This window comes from Vanellus vanellus (assembly GCF_965231255.1).
Source record: "Vanellus vanellus genome assembly, chromosome: 3".
In the NCBI taxonomy this organism is placed as follows: Eukaryota; Metazoa; Chordata; class Aves; order Charadriiformes; family Charadriidae; genus Vanellus; species Vanellus vanellus.
In genome coordinates this window covers 67,263,080-67,289,161 of record NC_138907.1, presented here as the reverse complement: position 1 = coordinate 67,289,161, position 26,082 = coordinate 67,263,080, and the positions used below count along the sequence as shown (strand labels likewise).

Genomic DNA, 26,082 nt, shown 5'->3' with positions numbered 1-26,082 from the left:
CCCTTCCACCTTCCTGGCAGGATGTTTTGTGTAAAATGAATTGCAACTAGAAATTCTGGAGGTGAATCAAGTCAAACGTGATTGCCTTGCTATTAAGTTATGTTACTGATGGGGGGGGGGAAAGCAGCAGTGTTTATTATATAATTTACTTAGCAATACGGCAGAACTGCTTTTTTCCTGAAAGGAAACATGAACAAAGACAGGGAGTTCTTTGGTTCATAATCAAAAAAAGGCCAGGTTAATTTGTAACCGTTCTAAACCAGTGAAAATTGTAAATTCAGTTAAAAGTCTAATCTTCATGTAACATGCACTTATGTATGACGCGAAGATATATGTGGGGCTGAAGGCCTTATTTGAGAGCACATTGGACCACAGTGATCCATAGCTACTGTACACTGAGAAACTTGAGCAAAGCCCTTAACTGAACCTGTTAGTATTAAAGGACTTGAAGGATTAGCCATGAGAAGTTAGGAAGAGATTTCATTTCAAGCAGAAGACCGGTACTAGCTAATTGATATAGGTGACTAGTTTCATGATGGGACAGTTACCAACATTTCTTCTTGATCACACTAAGAGAAGATGAGAAAGAAAGAGTAATGAAAAAGTTCAGAAGACCCTGATGAGAAACTTTGAAATGGAAATGAGGTTGCTAAAATTGACTCCATGTTGATGGAGTTGGAACTTTAATAAACTTAATGATCACTTTTCAGAAAGCATGTTGGCAGAGAACCAGCCTCCAGTGATTTGTGACTCTGTAGCAAGATGAGAATCACCCAGGTCCTCAAGTGCAGCCTGCTGTTACTGCAATATATTGGTTGTTTTCTGTCTTCCACTGATGCCACAAGGAGCCGGTTGCAGAAAATGTCTGCGCTGATGGCTAAGACCTTCTTAAAACTTCCCCCCTGGATATTTTTGTGGGTATTTTGTTCCTGTCTGTTGCATCTAGACTGTCCGTTAGCTTAAGTATTCAAGGGTAAATAGCTTGATGTCCATCTTATGGTCAGTGTAATTGCCAAACCATCACTTTGCATAGGTGGAAAAAATAAGGACCTTTTTGATTATCAGATGACACATAATACTTTGCACATATATTTGCATAGATTCCCCTATATTGTTGAAACTGTGTTTATTTTCCATATTGAGGCCAAGTGCACCATACTCTATTCACATGCAACTATTACTTTACTGTCAGTACCTCTGCAACTGTATTAGGTCCCAAGCACATTGGGAGAGGGAGAATTATATGTATCTTTTATATCCGTTTAAATGACTGGCAGAGGGGGCATAAGATAACTCTTGCCTTGTGCTTTCACCTTTGCTATGGTCACAGTCCTCTGTATCGCCTTTGTGGGAGTTGTGTGACATTTGGCACACCTGCCTCCCTGGTAAGACTATCAGGGTGAAAACTGGCCATGCTTTTGGTAACCCTGCCTGTACTTTGTGGTGGGTAGCTACAAGCCGCTGTCTTTCATAGCGAGTTCTAGCAAGAAATATGTGAATGTACACAGTACTAATTGACCTCACTTGTTACCGATAAACATTGATAGAAACAAAGTTACTATGCTGGCAGTTGTTAGATAAGCAAAACAATAATGGCCTCTACGGTCATAAAAACTCATCCTCTTCCAGATTCAAAAGTGCTGACAGAAGAGGTTGTAGTCATTGCTGCCACCATCCCCAGTCGTGTACACTGTGCGCTGGTGATGTACGCTGTGTACACTGATCCATAGCAGAGAAAGTTAAGCGAGCACTTCTTTAAGGCAAAATCACCCCAGTGAGGTTAAACACTTCTCCATCGTTGGCTCACTAACCTGGCTAATTTTGCTTGAAGTGAGTTAAGGAATCCCCCAAAACCCTGGGGCAGATGATGGTAACTATCACCTAGCTGCAATAACTTCTTCCACTGTATGACTGGATCAAGTAAAGAGTATCTGTTGTTTCAGAAAGACACAGGCTCAGTCTTGCAAAGTGCTGAGCAGCCTCAGTATCTTGTGAACATATGCACACGCGGTGACACTGGCTTGCTGCTGCCGGCAGAGGATGCTGGGGTGGTAAGGAGCTGAAGCTTTTCTTGCACGTGGGAAGGATTAGCAGTGTGGGAGGAGGGGACATTGACCAGAATAGGTTGGTTACAGTGTCTTTCTCAAAAGACTCCATTAGAAACGTTTATATTAAGATAAAGTAAAACTCTATTACTCCCTTGGTGCAATGAAAAGGATTTTACTGCGTCTAAAGTAATAAGCTCTCTTTCTGTGCAGATTGATCCACTGATACTTGTGGCTCAGACATTGAATCATGTAGACATCAGATGGGTCAGCCTTCCTGCTAAGTTCAGGGTTCTCGGGACAGTGAAATGTTGTCTCTGTACCTACCCTGCACTCAGATGGAGAGAACGAGGAGGACCTGCCTGGTTGTAGTCCAATGCTTTTCAGGAGCTGCAGTAAGACTAGTTGGAAGGGCAAATCTCTGAGAGTTGTATGGACTATGTATCTCCCTTTTGCCATCCCTCCCAGTTGTATTGCCTCATATGGCTGCTGCTCCACAGGATAAAGTGCAGTACTTCTCGTTGGTTGGCTAACTTCCAAGGTGCTGTAGTGTTTATCATGCTTATATTTCACAAGAAGGTTATCTTCATATTTGTATGCTTCCCCATCCTCTTCTGACCTGCAAAACTATAATTCTCTGAGAATTCCAGAAATGAGTTTATTGAAAAAGAAGTGATAGTTAGTTAATGTCAGTCTGGGAGTGTTAAGAGCCATGAAAGAAAATGAAACAACTGATGCACGTTTATACCTCATTTCTATTGTGAATGGCTTTGTATGAGCCATTTGTGGATTTTTAGGTAAAATAAGCTATTTAATTATACTAGAGCAGGCATGTTAGTACTGCAGTGGATAACTCTGTTACAGGATTCCTCGTTGAGCAAAGATGAGAGACAACATTGAAATTGTTTTGTTTACAGCTGAAGGCTTCTTTGCAGATTATGGGAACTGAGCCTGCGATCTCAGTGAGCCCACAGAAAGGTCACCACTGCTGGAACTAGTCAGCACGCTTGTCAGACTAACAGAGGCTGCTGGTTGAGGGGGTTGTGAAAAATGCACTATTAGTTATACTATGCCTATGCAATTTTTTCTGCATGGAAATAAAACACAGTAAGAGATGGTGATCACTGCCATGCAATATTGCTGTTACAAGTATAGCACTGTAAAGGAAAGGGAAAAAAAAAATAATTCTCTGTCAAGGAGAGGGACCTTCCTTAAAATATTTATTTTACTGCACGTTGATGCAGTGAATTATTTCTGTCACTTGTTTGCTTGCTTTTGCTCTATTTTAAAATTTACGGCCAAGTAATTTTTTAGTACACTTTGCTACAAGGTAAGGCAGTCCATGTGAAGAAGTGATGCACTGGAAACTTGCTCATGTAGAGAAGTTTCTAACTGTGACATTAGCCAGACCTTTTATTCATTGTTTCCGGAAGGTATTTCATTCAAAGAACCACATGAATAAAAGAGCAGATTCCAAAGAAAAAGTAGTATTTTCTTGACCCCCTTACCGAGCACACTAATGCTCCTTCAATTAAATTGATCAGCGAATGTTTGGGCAAACAGGAAGCTTCAGCAGATATGGAATTGAGCCCTGTATTTCTTAAGTTATATCGATATCAGTTTAAATTCCATCCGCCATAGGTCATTTCCTTGCCCTGTTGGGGGGGGCAAACAGGCCCAAGAATCTATCCAAAACACTCTGTATGGCAGTCTAGGAAAAAGGAAGCTTTACAATGATTTGGAATATGAGTGAGTTCTGTTGCAATAGCATTCAAATAGCCCTGGGCATTTCTGTGGGCCACCAGCTGCAGTGGCAGATTACAGCTGAAAATTGCATTCAGTACTCCAAACCGTGCTGCTGCTTGGTTCAAAAAACCAAACAGTAGTACAGACCAAAGAATGGTGAATACCATTTCTCATGGGGCCAAATCCTTCAAATGCAATTAGTTTGTTTTGTAAATCTCCCGCATAAAGTTAGAACAAAAACTTGAATAGAAATGAGTAACTCTGTTTAAATATACGGTAATGGGTAACAGCTTTTCATCTTTTGTAAAGGGGAAATAATTGAAAGTTAACTATTGTCTATCAATTTGCAACATGACATAAATAAGAATACATGTTGCTTTTGCCTATGAATTTATTTCTATATGATAAAAGTTATACTTTTCCAGTAGTAATAAAATCTCAGAAAAATTTCCTATGTACCGGAACTGAACTGGGAATTTTAATAATGGTTATACTCGTTAAAAAATAATAATTTCAATAATAATATGCCATTTAGTACCACAGTGCTTGGAACCTGTCTAAAAGGACACTTCAGTTGGAATATTCAACTGGAAGCAAGCTAGCAGTGTTTAAGGATTTTTGCTAAACACACAAGTAAAACCATGAAAGTGAGAGAGATTATCTGGGGCATGCTTCAAGTGTTAGTGAAAATGTCAAGTGAAACCCTTAGCAGCAGTAAGCAAGAATAGTGCTGATTTATACCAACCGAGGACCCGGCCTGCCAAGTGTCATGGCTGTGACAGTCCGCTGGCAGTCCCCGGAGTCAAGGGCTGCGGTGAGATGGATGAGAATATCAGCTAGCCCATTTAAAAGCAGACCTTCTATAAATAATATTGGAGAGATTGGTTCAGATGGCAAGCCAACAAATTGCCAGCTCCAGCTGGAATCCTCTTTGTAAGTATGTACATAGCAAGGGAAGGAGCCCAGGTAAAATACTGTTCTTGCAGCCCTGGATATTAAAAATCAGGCTGGTAGTCTGCTCCCATTGCTCTTGCTGACTTCCAACATGATTTCTTAAAGCGAGAGTGAGCCTGGAAGGAAAATAAGATCACTTTTAAACTTTCTGCATTTACACTAGTTTGCTTAAGCAGTGTGTTTGCTGCTGTCCCATATCCTTTTGGGTTTGAAAGGGAGAATGAAGTGCAAAAGACAAAGTAAACATACGTAAACATGTCTTGGGTGAACCAAAGAGAGTAACTTCACTGACTGTCCTGTATGCAGATGTTCCACTTAAGAAGAGGAAGTGTTGTATTAAATTTCTCATGCTTTTATAAGTATGCAGGTTAAACATTATTGCTCATTAGTGGAAAATATGTTTTGTGTTCACCTCATATACACCTAGGTATGAGATATTCTGTCTTTTAAGCTGTTAAGATGATTTAAAGATTATCTTACTAACACCGTTGCCACAGTAAAAGGAAGACTGAGTTCTCAGAGAAACTCTGCTTGCTTTACCCTGGCATACGCTTGAATAAGGCAAAGGCTACAACATCATGTTTTTATTGATTTCCAAAGGGTAAATTACAGGCTGTCGCTATCAGATAATATTAAAAGCTGCCCTGTATTCCCAGTGAACAACATCCAAATACCTTGTTCTGGGTAATGGAAATCTCCTTAGTACTGTATCTCATATTCATTGATATATACTACTTTCTCAGTTTACTGAGTTTTATGTATACCCTGGCGCAGTGCCTCTCAACTCGCTATGCAAATTGCACCACTTGTTACTCACCAAGCAGTAGAAGGAGCAGCATGGTTTTCTGAAGTGCTGTAAGAACTGCCCTGAAAAGTAGAAAGCATTGGAAAGTCTAAATATTTCAAGTTATGAATTGTACCTTTCGAGAAGAACCTCATGAGGTTCAACAAGAGCAAGTGCAAGGACCTGCACCTGGGGAGGAAGAATGCTAGGCACCAGTATAGGTTAGGGGCGGACCTGCTGGGAAGTAATTCTGAGGAGAAGGATCCGGGGGTCTTGGTAGACAGTAAATTATCCATGACCTAGCAATGTGCCCTTGTCACCAAAAAGGCCAATGGAATCCTGGGCTGCATAGGGAAGAGTGTGGCCAGTAGGTCGAGGGAGGTAATTTTCCCCCTCTACTCTGCACTGGTGAGGCCACAATTGGAATACTGTGTCCAGTTTTGGGCTCCCCAGTTCAAGAGAGACAGGGAACTGCTGGAGCGAGTCCAGCGAAGGGCAACTAAGATGATGGAGCCTCTCCCTTATGAGGAAAGGCTGCGAGAGCTGGGACTCTTTAGCCTGGAGAAGAGAAGGCTGAGGGGAGACCTTATTATGGCATACAAGTATCTAAAGGGTGGGTTGAAGGAGGATGGAGCCAGGCTCTTTTCAGTGGTTCCCAGTGACAGGACAAGGGGCAATGGGCACAGGTTGGAACACAGGAAGTTCCGTTCAAATACAAGGAGAAGCTTCTTTATGGTGAGGGTGACAGAGCACTGGCCCAGGCTGCCCAGGGAGGTTGTGGAGTCCCCTTCTCTGGAGATTTTCAAGACCCGCCTGGATGCAGTCCTGAGTAATGTGCTCTGGGCAATCCTGCTTTGGCAGGGGAGTTGGACTAGATGATCTCTAGAGGTCCCTTACAACTCTGAAAATTCCGTGATTTCCTTACCTCTGGAGATTAAGTCAGCACTACAGCAGTAGGAATTCTTTGTAGTGGAAGAGGAAATAGAAATGGTGTTGTTCCCACACCTTTACTGGAGTCACCAGACAAATCCTGTCCTCTGGCACACCTGTTGCTCTAGCTACTACTACATTACTCTCTGAAACTGTTCTTCTTAGTTCATATTTCTGTTTTCATTTGTGGTGGGCTGTTTCAGAGTTATGAGTCAAACCCTCTGCCAGTAGAACTCCATGGAAGTAACTGTTTCATGAATGCAGAATTTGGCTCAATGTACTTCTCAGCTTTGCTACCTGCAGCCATACCCCGGCTCTGCAGACCACTCTGTGTGTCTTGGACTCCTCTGTACTGCATGAAGGGGTGTCTGGGGGTGCACCTGGGTGCTGGGACTGCCTTGCCCGTGCTCCTAAATTGTTGCTGTGGACCCTGGCATAGTTCTGGCCCTGGCAAAATAGCACCTTCTGCAACAACTCCCGGGCACTGGTTGGGAGTTGGCACCAACCCAAGTCCAGTCCCAGTAAGCAGTTTGGATGCAGCTACGCCGTTTCAGAGGCTAGTAGAGCTGGATAGGATGGACTGGACCTGAGCCGCTCTGTGCTGATTGGCCTTATAGCTAAAGAACAGGTACTGGCATTGTGGAGCTCACCTGTGTAAACATAGTCAGGTACCTGTGAAGGAAACACTGGGTTTCCAAGATGCTTTTCATGTAACTGTGAGGACAAGCATTTTGTCTAATGTCAACATAGAACCTAAGCTGAATTTTCCTTCTCCGCTCACAAGTGTTGCGTGAGCAAATCCATATTGCAGCCAAATAAGAAGTGTGACATGCTAAACATGAAATACCATTCTCTGTTACTATATATGAACAGCTACCCCAATTTAGATACTCATTTGCTTCAGCCTATTGTATTGCTGTATGACAAGTCCTACTGTAACTTAATCCCTGTGATCTTAGAGTGGAGCTATTCACAATGTAGAAATTATAACATATGGAAGAAACAACTATTACAGAAATAGAATAGCCACACTTGGGAGTGGGAAAGTGTTATACAACCAAAATGTGGTAGTTGTCTACTTCTTCCTAACCTGATGTTTCAAGTGTGCTATTTTTCTCTTATACGGTCTTATTTCTGATGCTTAATGCTACCTAATTGCTTTGTTTTCTAATGGAGAGTGGTATTCCTGGAAGTAGGCAAGCATGTTTTAGCCTTTATTCCAGAAACCATTAAAATATTAAAATTAAAAAACATTTTAAAACTGGTCTGCACAGCCTCTCTTAAAGATACCATATAGTTAAGATAGAGAAAATAGGTTATTTTATTTTGTTTCATTAAAGGCCTCTAGAAACCAAAATATGGACAAATAATCAGACTCTCAAATTTGACACTTCCATACTGACCTGGAACGACCAGGAGGCTGTACTCAGTCCTCTTTGAAAACGGGGGGAAAACAGGTTTCGTCTATGGAAAAGGTTCACCTCAGGGAAGGAAAAACGTACTTCAAACCCTATTTCTTTTTCCCCTCCAGCAAGATCATGTGCCAGCAGACCCACAACCTTTTAGCAGAAATGGCATGCATGCAGTGCTAGCTAAATCTGCACTGGAAAGATCAGTGTCACTTTTGTCCTAGAAGCTCAAGGGGCACAATCATGGAGCAGAGGAGAAAGAAGTTTGGAGGAAGGCTTACTTTTTCAAAAGAAGATAATGCTCAAACTACGTAATAGGAGCCCAGGCTGCACTTCCAGAAAATGCTTGGGGAAAGCTCCATCATGGGGACAGCTCGTGTGCTCTGAGAGTAGGAACTAGCTAATTTGGGGAAAAAAAAAAAAAAAAGCTGCAAAGCCAGAAGGCAGGAGGAGGAACTGGTTAACACGATTAAGCAACTGCTAAGATAGCACGGGATTACTTCTATTGCATCATGTGAAATAAGAACAAGAGAGAACATTTTGTATATATTTCAGGGAAAGCTTCCTGTCAGTGACAGATGCTGGACTGCAAAGAGTCTCTATGTTTTGCAATGTTGTGACCAGGATTTTCAGATTAATGCAGACAAACAAAGAAAACAAGGCAAACAAAGGTCTTTGGTCCAGTGAGAGTTTGTCCTTTAGATGACATTGGTTTGTTATTATTTGTGGGATTATTATAGGCAAAGTGGAAAATAGCATATCTTGAAAATATCATAGTAAGGCATACTGGCACCTTCTTCCGCAGCTGATTATTGCTGGTTTAGCAATATTTCATACCTAATCAGTTTTACTGTTTCTAAAATTTGAGTGGTTCTGCTTCCATAAGCTTAAACTGTAGAATTGACAGAAGAGAGTGTGATTTAAGAAGCATTTGGGGTGAACTTAGAACTATGAACTTAGATGGAGAAAGGACTAGGAAGTTATCCTGTCTTCACAAAAGGAAAATGGAATGGAAGCCACAAACATTGTTTAAAATTTAGATACGTTCCATTGATAAACATTTGAGTATAGTCCTTGGGCCTTAAATAGCTAAAAGTGCACTATACCAGTGATAGATACAGCACTGCCAAACTTTTATAAACGTTGGTGCATTTAGACTTGTAGTTCTGTTAGCATACACAGCTGAACTTTTGTCAGGCTCCTGACCCTGCCTGTAACTCTCATGAACCTTAAGAATTGCTGTCCTAAATTGGTATAGAGAAAACTCACCTCTTACTAGATATCACGTTTTGATGCTAACCCCTCAAAATCCACCATTAACTTAATCTTTTCTGCTGATGACTTAATCCCTGTGAATATCTGCCAGTCTCAGGTGAACTTGATCTGGGCATTTGCAGAGTTTCCTGTGAGTTAAAATCCTCAGACGTGGATAATTCATTTGGTCTGGCTAGAGAACTTGTATCTTTTTGCTAAGAGGAGAAATGTCTTATGCCATGGTCTATTATTGTATTACTCATTCTGTTTCACATCATAGCAATAATTTTTTTAAATGGCATTTTATTCAATTTTCCACTGTAGTACAAAGCACATGGATTGAACAAAAACCTATTAAGTATCCGTCATGTTTTCTGCAGCACTTACTGTGGCTGAGGACAATCAGTAAATGAGTAACACTGTTTGCTGTCTTAAAAATCCATTACCATCCGGTATGGCCTAATGCAATCAAAAAGGTTTTCCTTTCTTCCTCTCTTCTCTCAGCTCCCCTTTTACTTTTCTCATACACATCATTGATAGAACGTGAGAGCTATTCCCAGCACAACATTTAAAGTTTATTCTTGTAGTTGTACAAGATTTAACCTGTGACTAAGGTGAGTTCTAGTGATTGAACACCCTCCTAAAGTCTGGGTTTACCTTTCTCTTGTTAAAATGGAATTTAGTGTAGTGTTTGCGTGGTTTGAAACACTGTTGATCATCTGATTTAATGAAATAAATTTTCCCTTCTGTTGATCCCACCTGTATACCCTATTCACACATTGTGCGTGTTCTCTGTTATAAATAGACTGAAACATTTGGAAGGAGGGCCAAGTGTAATAAAGACAGAGGGCTTGGGATAATGCAACCCAGATCACGAAGGCATTGCCTGTAATGCCTGCTTCAGCACAAGTGAATAATAATACTAACTCCATTTCAAATGAAGCGCATAATTATGCTTTAAAAGGTGAGTTTCATTCCCTTGGTCCTTTTTCAGCCATAATCTCTACAGAAGGCATAAAATAAGAAGAGATAACAAGTTTTTATCCAAAGTCTAATCCTGTAATGTGGTAAGATATGTCCAAGTATGAGCTCCTACATGGGCAGCAGAATAGCTGGATTGACATGGTGCTGCACCCAGGCTGTGAGGACAGGCTAATTCTCAGATGCTCTAGGTTACTGCTCCTGGTGCCCCACACAGTAACAGCGCATAACCCCCTGATACATAGCTATACCGGCATTCTTGGAATTAAAACCATGTTGCATTGTGCCATGCAAGGTGTGTTTACCCATCTTGATAAATCTCAAAATCCTGAATGATACAATGTGCTCTTGAGGGGAAACATTGCCTAGATCTCCTTCCTTCTCATCCTTAATGAACTTTTCTTGGCCCCTGTAGCCAAACTTAGAAGTGGGAGGACTTTTCTATGTGGAAAACATAAAGGCAAAGGAAACTATGGAATCTGATGCATTGCTGTTTAGCTGGAGTGAAGAAAAAATACCTATACTTGAACTTCACAGTTGGTTCTGAATGTAGTGAAGAGAAACGCAAAAACTGTTTTTGGCATGAACATCCAACCTTTATTCCTTTACTCTGAGTTGGACAAAGACACAGAAAAATATTTATTTAAAATAGAGGGGATGAAGAAACAAAGATGAAGCTCCAAATTAGAACTCTTTAGCCTGACAGAAATAGAGGACCAGAAGACCAGTTGGCAAAATAAGCAGTTTTCCACTATGTTAATGGAAGAGAATGAGAATTAATAGGATGCTGAAGAGGAAGGGATGGAATTGTGAATACTGTGTAGGTAGAGATATCAAAAATTGCAAATAGAAAAAAAGAGTGAAAAGAGAAGAGAACCATCGATTTTAAGGCACGGTAACGAGCAATCCGCTATGATATAGAATGTAAGTTGCTAGAAGTTGTGAGGATTAGTTCAGTTTTTGGCATAGCAGACGTATTTTGCTGGATTGATTTCACTGGAGTGCTGCTAGAATAGGCTTCGACTCACTGAGTTTGAGGAAATAGAAATATGGGGGAGAGAGAGAGGGAATTAGTCTTTTGCTAGAGTGCAGTATAAGAGCTCTAGGGAATTATGCTCATGAAAGAACTGTTGCTATTAGGTAGGGAAATGTTGGTTATGTTCTTAAGGAGTTTTATATTCTTTAACAAAGAAAATGCTTTTACAACTATTTGATATTAACATAGGAAGGATGTGAAAGTAAGGCCTGCTGGTTTAAACAAATAATCAGGACTCAATTATTCTTGATTTCTAAAGGTGAAACAGACTCACGAATAATGTTAATTTTGATTTCTACATGCTTGTTCATCAACTTAAGATAGATGCTCTATTCATAAAGAAAATAGGATGGAAAAAAAATAAGTGATGTCCTCTAGTATTCTTATTCTTTAATTTTTTCTTGTCCAAGATTATAAAATCTGCTTATTTTATGTGAAGGATTGATTGCATTAAATTTAGTTTTATGACATGGTGATGTTTCAATTTTTTTCATCCACAGATTTAATTAGGTGTTCTCTCTTTACACTATGTTCTAGCAACAGTTTTTAAATTCCTGTGAATTAGATTAAGTGAATCATAGTTATACCTTCAGCATTCTTAACACTTTAGCTACAGCTATTCTGATTTCATCTGGCTGAAGTGACCAAAAATCCCATGACGAAGAGCAATTTATTATGACCAAAGAGGTGTCTGAATTTGTTGCTTATCGTACCAGAATTCAGCTTTTCCCTGGGAAGCGGGGAAGCTTGGTCTCTCTTGGGCTCTGAAAACAGCAGGAGGCTGCTGCTTGTCTGTGTCCTGGAGGGAGGATGAAGTCTCCTGCTCTCCCTGTTAGCCCTGCTGGCCCAGGTGGCTCCTGTTCACTGTTTCCCTTGAGCTGCTAGCTCCAGGCAGCGCTGTGGATGCTGAAGGGGGGTGAATAATATTGCCTGGATGTTTTGGTTCTTCCGTTATCAGCGTGCGTGGTGGATGTTCCTGTGTTCCACCACTTTTGTGACTTGGGCTTCTCTACCTGAGCATCGGTGAGAAAATGGAGTAAAATTCAGAGCTTTTTAAGCCATCTTTCCTTCAGCCATTATGTTATCTTTGTTTCCTGTTACACTGGATTTCTTATAAATTCATTAAGTTTAAGCATTAGACTACATTAAAGGAGTCAGGAAATTTCTCTCTCAGCAGGTCTCTTTTAATAGGAAAATAAAGCCAAGATATTTAACAGAATTCCTGATACGCCAGGACTAGTGTCTGTTACCTCTTTTTATTTTTTTCTGAAGGCTCGAGCCTGTGGCATCACATCCTTCACTGCTTGTAGAAGGAAGAGTAGGTTTAGCAGAGCACATCCTGTTTCTCCACGTATAGTTGGAGGTGGTCAGAAATTTTAGATCACTGAGCATCAAAGGGTTTTGTCTGAAACAAAACAAACTTTTGCCACATTCACCAAGCCTCCAGCTGGAAGGGAGCTGCAAGTATTCCCGCTGTCATCACTGAAACTGGCAAGAGCACCATTTTCCCTGAATAGCTGCAACACCCTTAATTTCCTCTTTACTAGAAATTCCTGGTTTTGTTGGGTTTATTCCATGGTGGTCCAAGTGAAATAAAAAAATCTTTCCAGCAAACTAGAAACCCATGTAGTGAGCACAAAGGACAGATTGGTGTTGCCTGTATTGCCTTGTTAGACAGTCCTGTATTTACAGAGCAACATATGTAAAACTCAAGAAGTTTGTGAGATTTCCAAGAGGAGAGCTAAACTACACATGCTGCTTAACGTCAGGTGGGAACATCCAGCAACACAAATTTCATCACCATCATGTCATAATGAGATTATAATTTCACCTTTCTTCTAAGTACCTTATTTGTGCCAATTCTTTAAGTGACCACTCAAGAGACATTCCATGGACGTCCTTCCTAATTAACGAGGAAATGTTCAGAGTTGTGACTTTCCTGTCTGCGCTTATTGTGTTGATGTGGGCACATGCTCATGTTTGTGTTCATTGCTTCAAAACGATGATCTTGAATGTGCTGGCTCGTTCACAGTCTGTTGCAAGGGTGGGAAGCATACGGTCTGGTGCCTGGTTATAGCTTGTTATTCAATTTATTGTGGACTGTGGACTCAGTATCTTTGCAGGGCGAGGGAGGATGGTATTTCTCTAATGCTATAATTCTGTTAACATATATGACCTACCAAATTTCTCTGAAAGTCCTCAACAAAGAAAACGTTCATCACATTGGTCTGATGCATAGGACATTGCACTTCTGTATGCGGGTGTGGGAACCTCATCCAATTCCCATGGAAATCAGAAATTTAATTTAATTTTGAATCAGATTCTGTAGACACGGAGGTCTAGTGTAGCAAAAGCTAGATGTTTCCACAGGCTGCAGCTGGGCATGGCAGCCTTGCAATAGTCTACATCTGCCTGAACATCGTGAGTATAAATGATGTATTCACTCTTAGGCCTTTTCCTGCTAACATAGAGATAGTGAAGCATGATAAAGGCACAACCATTGGTGTTGCAAACTGTATGAATTAGCACGCTGAAATCTCTCGCGTTTGTTTTATTAGCCTGCCTTTGTTTTCTCCAAGCCTATTATGTCCAGAAATAACCAATAGTCCATAAATAGTTAGGGTAGTTGTCTCCTCCCTTCTAGTCCCACTATACTGCACACCAGCAAAGCTTTTGCCCCTATATAGATGGATTAATAGTCAATTATCTTATAGTGAGGGATTATTGAGTTGGAGCTGCTGAGGAGTCACCCATAGGAAGGGAGTCGTGCGGTGAAAGCTTTGTGTGTATGCAACAGCAACTTGGCTCGCCGCCTTGGTGTCAGTAAGAGGCACGGTGTAAGTAGAAAAATAAAATTTTACAGCATTCGGAAGGAATTTCTTAATGTTTAATTTTTGAAAGATTGTGTGAGTCCCCAGTGGTTTTTTTGTTTCTAGATTTTGTAAAAACAGTATATAGAAAACTGGTGAACCAAAGTGTAGACAGAGGCACGTCTGTTACCACAGCCCTCCCCAGGGTGCACACTGTAACCTCTGCTGCCAGAGTACAGGCTTCCCAGCTGGTCTCAGTCACCTATTCAAAATATCAAGGGTCTCCTTTATAATTTGCCCCACGTTGGCATCATTTTGTTGTGGTGAAAGGTTGTTGGAGAGAAAAACAAAACGCAGTGTGTTGAGGCCATGAGGCAAGAGGATTGCAGAACATTGCCTTGGAGCGGAGCTGGTAAAAGGTTGTAAAACTGGCTTTTCGTGTAGAAGGGATCCACTGTTGGTTCCTGTCCTGGTTTGAGGTTTGGCCTAAACCACGACAGTTCCTTCAATTAAATCTCTCACAAAAAATGGACTAGTAGTATAACCAGGAGAGGAATCCAAGTAACTCATCTGAGAAATCCACATGGACTTTAAAACAGGCTGTGTCAGGACCTTGAAAATGCTGTACCAGGACCATGAAATCTGATTTGTTCCAATGCAGTATTTCAAAATCTGGATCACAGTCTTGTAAAGTGTAAGCGGGTGCAGACTTGGAGAGTAGACCTAGTCCAGTAGAGAGCTACAACAGTGAATTTGAATCTAAACTTGGATTTGGTTGCAGGGATCTGGTTCATGTCCATAACTGCTGGCAGCACGCTGTAGGATCATAAAGCCCCTTTTGAATAATTCTGTGCAGTTGACGGTTCCCTTTGTAAAAAATTGTGGTCATTTCAGGACAATAGGTATGCTTCGGTTTCAGTAATAAGAAGCACTTACTAGCACGGATGCGCTGAGATACATTCACAGACTATGAATTTGTTTTCATCTTTTGAGAATTATAGAAGAGAGTTCTGGGATAAATAAAATGAAGGGTCTTTTTCATTTTTATTCTGAGCCGCATGCAGGAGAAGACAGTGAAAGTTTTTTATTCACAGGCACAGAAATAAAGCAGTGGCACAGTCCGTACTGAGAGGCAGAGCATAGCTGCAGATACAGTGCACATGGTATATCTGCTCCCTTTTCAGAACATAGGTTACAAACAAAGCAATTCTGAATTTTTAAACCTCCCTTTTAAATCTAAAACATTCACATCTACAATGACTTTTTGCTGATACTCTGATAATTCCTATAACGTAAGACAGTCTACATAAAGAAGCGTTTGCCTGCTGCAAAGGAATTGTATACATCCAAGAAGCAGGCAAGCAGCAGATGCAGCATGGAGAGAGATATATAAACAGGAAGTATATTTGTGTTAAATATTCAAGCAAATACAGATGATCAATACTTGTTGTTACTACGTGACCTATTTCTTGTTGTCAACAGTCATAAATAGGAATGATACAATACTATACTACTACCTTGCCAATGAACCTCAGCATTGCACAGACACTCACACAGCTGCTATTTACAAAGTCTGAGGATATAAACAGAGCACGACTGAATCATATAGCCCCATATGCCAGTCCACCAAGGTGGCTGGACAGATAAATCCAAAGGTGCGCTTCATACAGGGACGTGTATGCATTCGCATTCACATGTCAGTCAGATCCCGTATATGTCTTCCTAGTGGGAGTGCAGAGCTCACTTTGGAGGTGGTGTAGACTTGACTCCAGACTGTTGGTGAGCCATGAATGTCTCAAAATATTAAAAGCAAACAACAACAAAAAAACCCCAAATATTCTTTTGTGACTATGTAAACTATACTTCTAAAATGCTTATTTTAAGTAATAAATTTTCATGCTTGAGAAATTACTTACACAGTGAGCTATATACTTAATTTGAAGTTTTAAATGCAATAGTAGATATATGGATTTTATACATATATACGTAAATGAGAAATGTTTTGCAGTAAGTATTTAGGAGAGAACAACTTTGTCCTTTTTTAGACTGTAAGAATAGTACATAATGTACTACCAATAAAATTACATTCTGAGTAAATATAATCACTACCCTTTTGTGGTGTCTGGAGGCCTCTGTGACTGATTAGTCATATTCTGCATATTAAGTACTATAGGGTCAAATGTCAGAGTGGCTGAGCACCATTTCCTATTGATTTTGTTCGGAGTTGCGTAGACAGATCATTAGAGCTCTGTGATTCAGTAGCAATTCTGAAAAATAAGAAACTCTCCAACTGGAAATCACGATGTTGGTTTTTTGTTTTTTTTTTCTAGTGAATAAATAGACTGGGACAACCAAAACATTTTGTTGAGCATCTTTAATAAAAACAAAGGAAATTTGGAATCAGAGGGCTGCATTCAAAGGAGCATGTGGGATCAATTCATAAAAGCTGGCAGGAAATGCTGCTTATATATATCTTTGGACTCTTGAGAGAGAAGAGGCTGAATTAAGTCCCTTCTCTAAGTAAGTTAAAGGATAGGCATAAGCCCACTTTTTGGAGATAGTGAAGGAACATGGTAAGCGGTGGGCCAGGGAGTGTGGAGTATGTAGCTATTTAAGTGGTTTTGGGAATAGTGCCTATGCCTCCCTTGGAGTCGCATATTAACCTAAAATGCTGCTTCTTGGGAATGCTAAACCCATTTTTAATGTTTTTCTCTCTTTTTTTTTTTAGATTTTGTTTTAACCCAAACTATTGCCATAGCTGCCTTTTTAGATATTTTTCAGAGTATTTTTCCAAAATGTGATGAAATGCTTTACCCAGGTCTAGTCTGATGACTCTTCAGCCGAGAATGCAGTTCTTCCTTCCCCCCAGTAACAGTGCTGTGGAGGCCCAGAACTGGAAGTGTTAGGTCTGTCTTGCTGTTCCAGAGTGGGATGCTCTTACTAGCAGCTAATATAGACGCTGCCTCTCAAAATGAAGGGTTTTGTTTACTTCTCCCTCTCCCCCTCAAATCCCCATCTGAATTATGTTTTATCAGTGAAATCACTCCCAGTTTGTGCAATCCACTAGGAAGACTAATAAAAGTCTTTCATAACTGCAATCTGTACGTGCTGGCAAAGTTGAATAAATTTACATATATGAAAAAGAGCAAATTTAGATAATTGAACGGTACAAAGCTTTGTGCTGAGAGCATACAATAGTATCTCTTTCACCAGATGTGTGTGACTAAGCAGCCTCTTATTGCTGGTTGCAGAATGCTAACTCCAGAAAAGGACATTAAAAGTATGGCCTTTAAATATAGATGGAGGGAAACAGTTATTTACTCAGTGCAAGAAATTGCAAAGTGGCAAATGACGTGGCCAGTGGAGATCGGACAATAAAATCTGTATTTCCAAGATTGCATTTTTCATAAAAGGACAATGCTGTAGTAGGCTATATAGTTTATTAGGAAAATGACTAACAGAAAAGTACAATTTCAAAATACATGTATGTATGTATGTATGAGAATCCTCACTATGTAAACAGTTATTTTGTTGTATATCTTTATTCGTGTGAGCTCTTAACAAAGCAGGGAAATGCCAGCTTCTTGTTTTTATCAACAGATACTTAAGAATAGACTGCTGGACCTTGCATTCCTTCAATGTCAGGAGCTTTAAGTTAGAAGGCAAAAGAAAGACAGGGAGGAAGTATATGGTTTTTCCAAGTTTTAGGCTTTGTTTAGAAAAAAATTCTAACCTGTGCTTAGAGTCATTTTTCCCATGAGCAACACTTGAACTACAAGCAGTGAATAACTAGGCAGAAGATTTTAGATTTATTAAGCAAAATCAAAAAACAGGGGCGGCTAAATTAAAGAATGCTGCTAAAATGTAGATTCACCGTGTGCCACATTCTTCGTCTTTGCCCAGATGGCACAGATGATTGTGGGCCAGAAGAAATTAAATTAGCACTCTTAACTCTTCTAAGCTGAGCGGGTCCTCATAGTGTTAGCCAGTGGCTTTTACTGGAGTGTTACAATAAAGATGAGCAGTGAAATATTTTTGATCTGATACACTGTATACATCTTCATGAAACATTTTTGATTCAGAGCTTGAGAAGGGGGATATTGCTTTTTGCAATCAGGAAGAGGCAGCTAATAACTTAAAATCCAGCTCGGGCAGAGGCTCCTGATATTACCGCTGCTGTCTTCCCGTGGCAATGAATTCCTTCTCTTGTCTGTTGTGACACATAGGTGAAAAACATGCAGCAGAGCCGGACGAAGCAGAGCTGCTGAGCCTCAGCAAAAGGCTGGTGGAGAACGCGGTGCTGAAGGCTGTACAGCAATATTTAGAAGAAACGCAAAACAAAACCAGACAGACCGATGGAAGCCCTGTGAAAACTGAAGCAGCAGCAAGCGGCAGTAAGAATGAGAGCGGCAATGATAACAGCAAGTGAGCGCTGTGCAAAAAGCCTGGGAGCAGATATCCCACCAAGAATAACCACAAAAACGTGTCCCAGCTCCCCGCTGAAATTTGCTAAGTGGTGCTGGGTGACAGGCACTCTGCTTTGTGAGTCTCTTATCAAAAGTTTGTTCTGAATCGAAGGACACTGTCTACTGGTTTAATAAGTGCTTGGACTGCTGAAAATGTGTTGAATGCTGGGAGGGAAGGACGGTGGAAAAAGGACAAGAATGGTGAAGCAGGCGGCTCCAGTCTTCACCGGCTCTTGGTACCGAGGGTCCCTTCCTTGCTTTTGAAGAGAAACTGAACCCGCTGAGTTTGCCTTTGGGGTTGTCATGAATGGCCGTGGAAGAGGCCTTGCCATAAGTGGAAGCGATGCCCTCCGCCTGAGGGTTTGGCACTGCCGCAGGGCTGCTTACTCCGTGTGAGAGCACATGCTGTTTCCTAGTCAACAGCAGTCAACCCCAAGCTAAAAATTACCGCTACAGATATTCATCGCAGATACTATTACACAGTATGTAATATGGCAGGAGTTTCTCTTAAACGTGACTCTGTACTGTTCTTTACTTTTTGGTAGCATTTGTTGATGTAAATTATATTTTTTTGACAAAGTACCTTTTTATAAAAAATCAATATGGGCAAAAGGCTGAGCAATTAATACTGTCCAAAGCAGATACAATCTCTTTATCTCCATACATTAATGACTCTAAATGACATTAGTTGTTATAAAATGTATGATATTGTTCTTTTCCTTTAGGAAAGAGCCATGAAGCAGACTTGGTAAAGGAAGCTTTGCACAGAGAAACACAGGCCCTGTTGTCCAGACTGAATCAGATAAAGGAGCTGTTATCCAGTCCTGAGATCCGCATGAAAATAAGCAAAGAACTGTTTGAAGACAGGCACAACTGTTAACAGTAAATGGAAAAGTTGTATTGACTGTGGATCTCCCCATGCATGATTGTAAATTGCCATGATATAAAATCTCATCGGGTTGTTTAAAGACAAAAAAAAAAGTCTTCAAGAAATTTTCTTTTCTGTTTCTTTTTTACTGAAAATACGAATGGGTGTAAATGACTCATGAGGAATCATTCTGAAATACTTGCACAGAAGGATTGTATTTCATAATGATGAAGTACAACCACTCCTCAACACTGCTTTGGAAAATGCCTGGATGTGCAGGTATATGTCATGATTCCAAAGTAGAAAAATACAAGTTTCAAGTAAATCTGAGTAAACACTGTGCCCTTCCTTTATCATTGCAGGTTTTTGTCATCAATCCCTTCCCTAGCAATGATATACAAATTTTAAAAAATGAATGCTTTTAAATACTGAAAAATGTATAGTTGAAAAAAAATCTTTTAATTATCTGCCTTTTGGATATGTACTGGCATTTTGGGTTAGCACTGTCTGGTTTTTATTTTATTTTTTTTTTAAACAGCACTTGAATACTTGTATAGATGCTGACATGTTGTTTCTGCTGATGTTTACACTAATGCAAGAATGTTTCAGATTTCAGAATGAAATTCAGGCTCCACTGATCTCAATGGCAGACTCTCATTGGCTTTAATGGAGTCAGGATCCTGGAGTTAAGATTTCTTGTGAAAATAATAATATTCCTTGGGATAATACTTGCTTTTTTACTTTTGTAGAAGAGTGGTTTTGCCTTTTGTTTTTGATGTTTCCTCCATCGCTGCCTTCTGCTGCCTGAGGTGGGGTGTCAGTTTGCTCTCATTGTTCCCTCTGCACACCTCCAAGATTCACTGAAGCTTTGGATGTACAGCAATGCAGGCTTAGGTCCAATATTTGCATTTTTATAAACATTGTTTAAAATTGCCTCTGATCATAAAAGCTGTATAATATATGTTGTGATTGGTATCAGAACTGTGCTATTTGTTAGAACAGCTGTGTGCATATTCTTCATGGGTCTTAAGTACTGGTCATTTATCTCATGCATCAGAGCTTATTTTTTTTTCTCATTTGATATATAACTGTATATTCTGAAATGTCTCATACATACCATGTTCACAATAAAGTATTTTTTTCCTTTGCGCTCTATGTACGTTTTCACCTGTCTCCGAATGGACTTTAATAAAATGAAGTACTTGTAAGTAACAGGATTGACAGAAACAGTGCTTGTATGAATCACACCATTAAGTGGACTACAGGTGTTGTGCCAAGATACTGATCTAGAGTTTGGGTGCTGAAATCATCTGAGGAAGTTCATGCAGATAAGCCAGTCCCAAGTCATTATTGTTTTAAATGGCAAAACCTTGAAACTCTAGGGCTTCATTTATTCTGGGCAGTGTGGGTTTAGAAGGGAGTACTGATTCAACTTCCTAGAGGTCCATATCCACTCTTCAACATCAAAAATTGATTTTGAGTTTAACGAGTAGTCTCACATTTACTCTATAATAATAATAATATTAAAATCTGAATCTGCCTTCATCTCTGGATAAAAAAAAAAAAAACCAAACTAGACTTTCACAAGTAGATCTATACATCCCTGCATGCTGACTCTCTGAGCCCAGCTTGTTCCCTTATTCCATAGGCTGAGGAGAGAAATTTCTTGGTCATATCAAACATTACTGAGTATTAATTCATTTGGAGTATTCGTATGGTATGAAGCAATTTAAATCCAACTTGCAGATGACAACACAAACCCAGACAGTCAGCTATGAAAACAGGACAACAATTTATTGTATTCTATGTGAATCTCAGGTTGTCACCTCCCTTTCCTCCATACAAGTCACTACCATGATTAAATGCCTTTTTATATCGTTCAGCTTGTAATGGTCATTGTTCTCAAGTTTCAAGTAAAACTGTATAAATTAATCACTAAGTTTATGTCCAGACACTTTGATTGGTGGCCTGCTCATTTAGAGACTCTCTGCTCGTTCACAGTTCTTATGGATGGCATCAAGAATAGCAGCTCTGAAAAAATAAATTATAGGGGACTTAATGGCCTGAACATAGGCATCTGGTGTCATTTGAGATGCCCTAGAGTGGGCCTGGCAAACATGACACAAACCCTACAGGAGACATGCATTCTTCGGGCTCAGGAACTGTGGGGTAAAAAGACACTAGATACCTATGTTTAAACAACGAAAACCTATCTTTGATTTTCAGATGTTTTGACCAATGAAAGTCAACAGGGCTTTTGTTTTTAAACCATTCACTTTTTTTGAAAATGCCAACCATAGCCTTTATTTCTGGTTTTGACAAGACGCCGTTATTAATTTCCTCAAAAATGAAAACAAAATAGGGTAAAAAAAATCCTGCATCTGGAGTCATTCTCTTATGACAACTCTTCTTGCTTTCTCTGTTCAATTTTTTTTTTGTCCCCACTGGTAGTGAAGCCTGGCCACCAAATTAAAGAATAAATCTCTTGTATGGAGCTGTGAAATGAGCACTGAAGGATGCAGATACAAAGAGACTGAACCTCATATAGGCAGCTGTGAAGCTCTGAACCGCACACACCAGAACAGATATGTTGCCTTCCTCGCGCGCATAAATAATTTTCAGACAACAATTCCCTTTTTTAGTTAAGCGCTTCTTTTGGGGAATGTCTTGAGGTAGTGATGCACAGGTTATTCTGGGAAAGTGTTGGCATTTCAAAACAGATGGTGCAAGTTTATCCATGTTTTGTTTTCAGTTCTACCTTCGAGTTTGCTCATACTCATGCCACACTTCCAATTGTAGAGATGTCTGTGACAGGTTTAAAAGTAGTAGCTCAGCTTCCAGGACCAGGCTAGCTGGAAGTCTTTGGACTGCACGTGACCCGCTGAGGAACCGTTCCTGACATCTACGCTTGGTCTGGCTGTAGAGCACAGGAGTTGCAGAAGCCGTACATGTGATACCTGAGCAGCCCTTGCCATGAGTTGTCTGCACTGTTGAGCTGTGTGTCAGAGGCATTTAAGAGTTGACAGAGTAACCAGAGAGATCAGTAAATCCGTGTAAGTCCTGACCGGCAGACACCAGTTCTCTGATGCAGGAAGAGAGACTGTTGCAGGAACAGTTGTCTCCAACCATGAGTGACCACGGCACAGCGATGCTCAGTCTGGTAGCTAGATATGCAGCAGATGACTGTGCATCAAGCTTGTTGTGAAAAGGAAACTGAATAGCGTTTCTGTGCTGACTGAAGGTGGTATAGATTTAAACAGGGATTGGAACCTGAGGGCAGCTTCAGGCGCTGTATCCAAATATGCAGATGTTGGGACCCACACTGCATAATGCCTTCTATCTACTACTACTCCTGCTGAAGTAACTATGGTGCTTTGAGTGGTAAAATACTACTTCATGGCAAGTTTATACAATCTGGAAGTTAGGATTCAAGAGGCTTCATGTTATATATTTATAGGAGTTTCAGATTATAACTGCACGTTTTTCTGTGTGCTATTTTAGCCTAAAGGCCATGTGAGTGTATCATGGATCAAAGAGTGTCAGCCATGCCTTATTCTGGTGACAAGAATGATACTGTTTTTATGTCAGTCTAGACATGACTCATATATTCTTGTTAGAATTCTGATTTTATGAAAGTCTTGAGAGATATCCTACACATCTATGTCATCAGCAAGCAGGAAAAATAGAGGAGCAAAATCACTGCGCTCAGTAGAGCTTGTAAGTTGAAGTTACACATTTACTTTTTAAAGGCAGCTATGTCTGTGAATATGCCCGTGAAATGGAGTGTAAACTGAAAGTTTTTCACGGCATATGAAATACTACCTGCAGAGCCGGCTGCAGCCCCGTGGAAGCCAGGAGGGAATCCGGTTGCCGCAGGTGGAGCCTGGGTAGCCGGCCGCCTGAGGTTTTGCTTCACTCTGCTTCTAGCCCGGGACTTTGTTCTGTGCAATCTTTTTCAAAGCACTCTTTTATCTGTGAACGCTCTCTGCCTCTGTTCAGCTGTTAATGGCACATTCCCTTGGCCTCAGAAAATGAGGGACTGAATCGGCACTGTAGCTTTCAGCTGTTTCCATCCCTTTGGAGGGGAGTGGGTGTTGTCACTGAAATCCCAAAGAGGTTGACATCTTTGCAGAGACACCTCTGGTCTCACTCGCACTGCCAGAGGTCAGAGGAGGGCCTGCGCGGCTGTTCGCTGAAGTCTTCATCTACAGATGACTGCTGTCTGATCCCGAGGCTGCGGAGATGGCCCAAAACCACTGGACAAAAGCAGTTCCCAAGGGATACACCCTTCCAGAACCGAGATGATGAGTGGCTCAGCTGCATGATTAGTGGGCCGTTGGATAAAGTGAGTGTTGTTTTAGCTTTATGAACATTGTTCTAAGTCATGGTCATGTAGTAGTTTAATTTGTGAAAAACTTGGAATTTTAATTCTTCCATAAGTTTTCACGTGGTGATATGGGGTAACCTCTGCAATTGATGAAGCTGTGTTTGCTTTCAAAGAGATCATGAGTGCTGTACCATAATCTTCCATAGAAATGCTTTGCACTTTTTATTTCATGGAATCATAGAATACCAGGTTGGAAGGGACCTCAAGGATCATCTGGTCCAATCTTTCTTAGCAAAAGCACAGTCTAGACAAGATGGCCCAGCACCCTGTCCAGCTGAATCTTAAAAGCGTCCAAGGATGGGGAATCCACCAATTCCCTGGGGAGATTATTCCAATGGCTGATTGTTCTCAGTGTGAAAAATCTTCCTCTTGTGTCCAGAGGGAATCTCCCCTGCAGTAACTTGTACCCGTTACGCCTCGTCTTTTCCATGTGACTCCTTGTAAAAAGGGAGTCTCCATCGCTTAAAGGGTGTAGACAGCCTTTAAACACTGGAACGTGGTGATAAGGTCTCCCCTAAGCCTTCATTTCTCAAGGCTGAACGAGCCCAATTCTCTCAGCCTTTCCTCACATGGCCGCCTTCCCAGACCCTTGCTCATCTTGGCGGCCCTTCCCTGGACCCCCTCCAGCCTGTCCACAGCTTTTTTGTATAGCGGGTACCAAAACTGAACATTTCAGGTAAACAAAATCGTTACATTGGCTTGATTTCAGAGGCAAGGAGTCCCACCATTCTTATGGGAAAGGAAACTGAACCCTGGAAATAGGAGCACGTTAATGCTGGCATGTGTTTTACTCTGCTGTTCCCTTGGTCAACACAGTTTCTGTATAAGCAAGTTCTTAGCGTACAGTCAGCTTCTCATTTATATTCTCCTCGTGTTAAATCTTTATAATGAGAACATTTGTACTGAATGAAAGTCAGTCCTGAGAGATATCCGGGCTGAGAAATAAAACGCACTCGTAGTGGAGCAATAATTAGAACAGTACGTGGGAAACCAAAAAGTGATACGCCTGCCATTCCCGGCATAGCAAAAAGGGCACTCTGCCATTGATAAGCAAATAGTTCGGCAGCAAGAGGCTGAGGTTTGACTGCTGCGTTCTGGTCTCTGCTCCCACTGCTGTTTACGTGCTTTGTTTAGTGACCCTTGGATGCAAGATGCATTAGCAGAGGCTGGGACGTGGAACTCTTCCTTGCAAGGGACTCTCCTTGTTGCTGGAAAATAAAAGCCCCTTTTGCTCCCGGGGATTAAGGATTAAACCAATCAAAAATGCAGAATTAGCGTAGTTAAAAGGAGTCGATTGAGAAACGGCACATGAGGATTTCAGCAGAAGCTTATTTGAAATAAAAGGAGTTTTTCTTTCAGATAAGAAAGGCAGAGATGTTTTGAGGTCAAGATTGACTCTAGAGATTCTGGTGGTGTTTCTGTAGCAAAATTGCAATATTTGAACTAAAAGTCAGGGAAAGCATTGCACTTGCAGAATCCTTTTTATTTTTAACTCTTTTTTTTTTTTTTCCCCAGCCATACAGAGAACTTCAGGCACTAAACAGTCAGAAGAGAAGAAGAAAACATGCTGATATGATTTAACTTCAGTCATAACTCAGACAACCAAAATGTAACAGAAAAACAAAGCGAAGAAGAAATGCCAGCAGCTACTGATAAAATCCAAACGTAGCTGCCAGTGTAAAAAAGATGTAATAAGTCCAAATGTTTAGAAGAATAAAGGATGAAATGAAGCAAAACGATAGACTGCTCTGCTTCTGGTCCATCAAATGGTGCACACCTGTGTTTGTCACTCAGCTGTACTGTACAGGCAAATGTCCCGTTTCCCAGTCACATTTTCCAATCAAATACATCTGAGAGGGAAGGCTGAACGGGCACGTGGCTGTGAAATACCGCTCTGGCAGAGCGCTGGAGTGAAGGGCTGCAAGAAATACTGCAGGATAGAGACTAAGTCAAGGCAAAGCTGAGGGAGATGATCTCCAGAGGAGCAGGAAGAAGCAAAGAAACAAAGCGTGCACTTGAAGCTCCTTTTACTAATACAGCTTATGATTGTGTAGGTCCACTGAACTTGTGTGTCCAGAAATCACAGTGACCTAAGTAGTCACATCCTTAAATGTGGACAGAGAGCTACAGAAATTCATTGCAAATAAACCTAAATTCTGGGGTACGCAAGCTGCCGGCCAGCCGGGCAGAGGGGGAAACACCCCCCCCTCCAGATACAAATGGGTGACCGACTGCTTGCGAACGGCTGAACGCGATGGCCGCAGCACCACGCTGGTGGCTGCGTTGCTTTACGTTTGCAAAACACAGGAAATTGGAATACAAATCAAGGGCAAGAGGAAATGAAATGTCTATTCTTCATATAAGTAACGTCAGCAAACTTATTTAGCTTAATTACCAGAAAAAGATGCCCTG

At 40.8% G+C, this 26,082-nt stretch overlaps 1 protein-coding gene across 1 annotated transcript in view; it reads left to right on the top strand.

Annotated features, from left to right (window-relative positions):
- AKAP7 (A-kinase anchoring protein 7) overlaps positions 1-19,281 on the top strand; it is a 93,140-nt gene extending 73,859 nt beyond the window's left edge. The window contains exon 8 of the mRNA XM_082480863.1: positions 18,176-19,281. Within this exon, the coding sequence (XP_082336989.1) occupies positions 18,176-18,378 (203 nt within the window). The 3' untranslated portion in view covers positions 18,379-19,281. The remainder of the gene's footprint in view (positions 1-18,175) is intronic.
- The last annotated feature ends 6,801 nt before the right edge of the window (positions 19,282-26,082 follow it).